The sequence below is a fragment of the Cyprinodon variegatus genome, unplaced genomic scaffold (assembly GCF_000732505.1).
Source record: "Cyprinodon variegatus isolate N-32 unplaced genomic scaffold, C_variegatus-1.0 Scaffold1143, whole genome shotgun sequence".
In the NCBI taxonomy this organism is placed as follows: domain Eukaryota; kingdom Metazoa; phylum Chordata; class Actinopteri; order Cyprinodontiformes; family Cyprinodontidae; genus Cyprinodon; species Cyprinodon variegatus.
The window spans coordinates 28,694-33,140 of NW_015151596.1; the positions used below are offsets into that span (position 1 = coordinate 28,694).

At 45.7% G+C, this 4,447-nt stretch overlaps 1 protein-coding gene across 1 annotated transcript in view; it reads right to left on the reverse strand.

The window, feature by feature from the left end:
• LOC107101729 (microtubule-associated serine/threonine-protein kinase 2-like) overlaps positions 1–4,447 on the reverse strand; it is a gene marked incomplete at its 3' end in the record, with an annotated part of 91,081 nt that overhangs the window by 28,642 nt on the left and 57,992 nt on the right. The window contains exon 4 of the mRNA XM_015400747.1: positions 464–495. Coding sequence (XP_015256233.1) covers positions 464–495 — 32 coding nt within the window. The remainder of the gene's footprint in view (positions 1–463; positions 496–4,447) is intronic.

A 4,447-nucleotide genomic window follows, 5' to 3' on the forward strand; every position in this document is an offset into this window, starting at 1 on the left:
AAGAAATAGATCTAGACAGAGGATCCAGTCTGATCACCAGAACCAGCCATAGGTTCTGTTCAGGAGCAGACAGAACCAGCCCTAGCCGGTTCTAACTGAACCCAGTTAGTTCACAGAACCAGCAGCATCCCCCAGAGACAGACACGTCCAACTCAGTGCCTTCTTCAGCTCAGCTTGACGACTAACGCTCCAGAACCCTGATCCGATCTCACCCATCCAAACAGGCAGAACTTTATTGGTGACCAACGAGCTGCTGGCAGCCCCGCTCTGATATAAATAGATCTACAATCATCTTTAAAGGAAGGACCAGCTGTTCCACCGCATTTGTTTTCATCCTGGAACCTCCATCACCTGTTACCAGGCAGCGGCTCCACACAGAACCCATGTTCTGGATAAAACCCGTTTGGCTCGTTGCTCTTTCCAAACATTTCCATGTGGGAATCAGAGGATTGCAGGTACTCACAAACTGCCTCTTCTGGGAAGGCTCAACTCCTTCTGAAACAAAGAAAACACAGAGAAAAAAGTTCTGTTAGCTACCAGCTCCAAAGCTTTAAACCCAAACAGTTGCAGGCCATTCTAAGACATCAGATCACTGTAGGAACATTGAATCTTTGTTTTCATTGGTCAAACTATTGGCATCCATCTGGAGGAGCAGGAAACCTCTGCAATTTCTAATGCTTCATCAGCTGATCAGGATTTATTTATTGTTTAAATGAGGGACATCAATCTTTTAAATTCTCTCCATTAATTCAGATCCTTAGAAATGGACCTGTCCTCCAGAACCAAACCAGTGCAGGTGTTTGACCAGCAGATGTCGCTGTAACACCAGATCAGAGCATCTCATTTTACATCCTCTGCTTTTCACCAAGAACAACATCATAAAGCAGGTGAACATATTCTGTACATTTAGCTTTCATCTGCAGCAAGAAAATAGCTAAAACAATAAGAAAAAACGACTTTCTTTACTGACTCCATTTAAAATCTATTAAATAATCACTGATTAGCTTCAGCAGAATTACAGAAGCTCATTAGACTTTCATTCATTCACAGACAGCCTGAGAGCGGACTGAGCATGAGCAAAATGAAAGCTCTCCAGCAGGCAGTTGAAATGCTGCTGCGTTCAGAGGCTAATGGAGATAATGGAGGCTGGTCACCATGATACCATCAATCTAAACATCGCTCAGTGGATGTTGGAACAAAATGGCATAAGAGCGGTCCAGTTAGGCAGGTTTCTGTCAGACTGAAGACCAGTCGACCAGAACCAGAAAAGAAAATGGATCCAGGCCAGTTTACTAATCATCTTAATCAGGATTTTCAGATTTTCTGTTCCACCTTCAAAACAAAACCAGAATGAAAACGGGTTCTGGATAAGGGATCTCTAAAACATCCAGACAGCTGGTAAATTAAAGAGCTCGACTGAAGAACTAAGAATCAGGAATATAAAGACATGAAAATAGAAAATCCACAAAATTGTGAACAGCAAGGTCTAATAGCGGCACCACGTGATCACAGAAATCATAATGATTAAAATGATAAACCTGGACTTTGAGTTGATGGATCTAAATATGGCTGAACAAAGATCAGATGGGGTTCCTCAAGGCTGTGTTCTTGGGCCTCTAAAGCCCCATTTACACTACCCTTGAAAAACCGATCCAGGCCGAGACCGGTCCGAGCTTGGATCGGTAACCAGGCCAAGCTCAGTTTTGACGACCGTTCACACGTCACACTTATCTCGGTTATCTCGACTCCTTGACTCCTCGCCTCCTAGTGACGATGTGCGGTATTACTGCTAGGATTGAAGGAGGGACTCAAGCAGCTGGTGGCGGTAATGCACCAAACGCTGTTTGTCAACCGCCGTAAAACCCAAGAAGAAGAAGACGAAGGAGGAGGGAATCAAGCAAATCAAAATGGCGGCGCCCGTCACATTCAGAAAGTTATGCTTGATTATTATTGCTGTACTTCCGTGTTTGCAGTCGGTCAGGCGAACTCGGCAACCTTGCGCGGATGTACTTGAGAAAGTCGGCTTTTGGGAAGCCGACTTTCTGGAATGGAGTGTGAATCGGCATGTTCAGCCAGTCGGCGATGACGCGCTCTGCTCATGCGCTCTTGTTATCAGAGAACCGAGCCAGGAAAAAACCGAGCCGAACCCACCTCGGGAACTGGTCTGCAGTTAGCGCGGTCCGGTTATGTCTATCTCGGTTCAGTTCAGGTTGTTTCCGTTCACACACGACAAGTTATCTCAGTTACTGAGCTCGGACCGGTCTCGGCTCAGTTTTTTAAGGGTAGTGTAAACGGGGTATATGACTCATAATCAACAAGTCCTCTTAGCTCAGATTATTGTTGCATATCATACCATGAAATAAAGCTTTATGTTACTGTATCATGTGACCAGAGTACAGAAAATCAGAAAGTAGATGGGTCAGGAAGACCAAACTAAAGAAGGAGATGATACAGGTTACTGACACAAAGAGGTCCGTTGTTACAGCACTAGTGGCTCGTGTTTTTGCACAGTAGGCTGACAGGAAAAGGCAAAGGACCACAGATTCGGATTCGAACCCGGGTTGGGCACGATGAAACTTAGGCTAATTGATGCTTCTGATGCATAGCCTCTGCAACCGTCAAATCTGTCTCTGCGTGCGACCACGCCCACCGCGCAGAGGTTCTGTAACCGAGTCGGATGGTCGCAAACCCGCGCAGACCTCAAGCGGAAGTGCGCAGACAAAAAGCAGCTGTGATTGGTCCTTGGTATGCCTTTCTGGCTGTCTGTGTGGTCGTCCTTCTCGATTCGGTGCCAGGGAGCGCCATTTTTAAAAACTGAGGAACAACTATAATGGAAAAACTACGACGACAGGGTAATTGGTCTTTTTGCAAACTCCATTAACAGAACCTGTTCCTCTTTGATGTCTAGCAACTCTAGATCCATCTCCGCCGGCGCCTCCGACGCTCTCATAAGTTATAGAGCTGAACGAGCTAAACAAGGTTTAAGGCAGATCTTTAAGATCCCGTTTAGTCTGCATGTACTTTTGATGTAGTGACTCTTAATGGACACAAAATAAATGAAAACTTTAAAACCAACTTAAATAAACAGAAATAACCCAAATTGATTCTGATATCAACAGTAAAAAGATTTCATTTCGGATAGAAACACAAACACAGACCGTGTCAAACACAGATTATCCTGGAAGGCAGATTTGTTTCTGTTGGCAAACTATAACAGGCTGAGCTTTGACATGAGCTGTAGAGCACGGCGGAGGCTCCCTTCACTCAACACTGGTTTAGCTTTTCACACACAAATTATCAGAAGTGAGCGCTAACCACGGCGCCATAATCAGAGCAGAGATCCATCCTGGGCTGAATGAAGCTCAGGATCATCTAAGTTCTACCATCCTACCAGAGGCCTGCTTTAGCTAGCTTAGATTAGTGAGTCTCTTGAAGGCTCATCAGGAATAAACAGACCACACCGCCCGCATCATTCTTTATAGAATTGGATTGGTTCTGTATGTCTGGAAGCGCCCGGAGGGAGAGGAGGGCTCTTTGCTTGCTGCTCTTATCCTCCATCAGCCTCCACAGGACTCTGGAGACGTAAAACGATGCTCATCAGATACTCCTCTGACATTTTATTGCATTATGATGCATGTTCTGGTTCTGCAGCTGCTGTCTGGGTCCTGAGGGGGTTTTTCTTTTTTACCCCCCCAAACCATCATCAGGTTCAGGATAAGAACAAACATGTCTGCATCAGCAGCAGCCAGCTTGTTTTAACAGAGAAAACAAGAACAGCAGCAGATGATGTAAAATGATCTTCAGTGACGTGAAGGAAAGAAGCCGCAGCCCGTCCTGCTGCTGCTAATACGCTTTATGGCAGAGGATGAGATGGCTAATGTCGTTATAGAGATGGAGAGGAGGCTGAGTGCTGCTGAGGAGGAGACGGCTCAGAGCTAAAAGCTCAGGCTGAAGGGTCTGATGCTTCATTAGGCTGTAATCTGCAGTAACACTGATCCTAACGGTCCTCATATCGCTACTGAGTCCGTTTCCCTCAGAGATCAGGGTCCAGAACAGGGAACAACGTCAGAAAAACGTAGTCATGTTCTACTGCTGCAAATGAGCAACAACCCTACTCTGATGTCCAGCAGGGTGACAGAGATGCTCGTTCATCATCCATATCTGATGACCCTGCTCAGGGTCACACAGTGGAAGGAGCCGTAAATCCAGAACCTCAAACCCAAAAGCACAGAGCTAATCTCCGTACTAAAGATAAGGTTCTGATTAGGGGTGTAAATAAAAATCGCTTTGTATCGACGCATCGATCCATCAGCCGACGATCCGATGCATCGACACGTCCGCAAGAGTATCCATTCATGTTTTTCTTTGTCCTCCGGTCTATTTTTATCCATTTGCTCCTGGGTGTAATTCTCCCTCCCGTGCTGCGGTGGCGCTAAACCTATTTTGC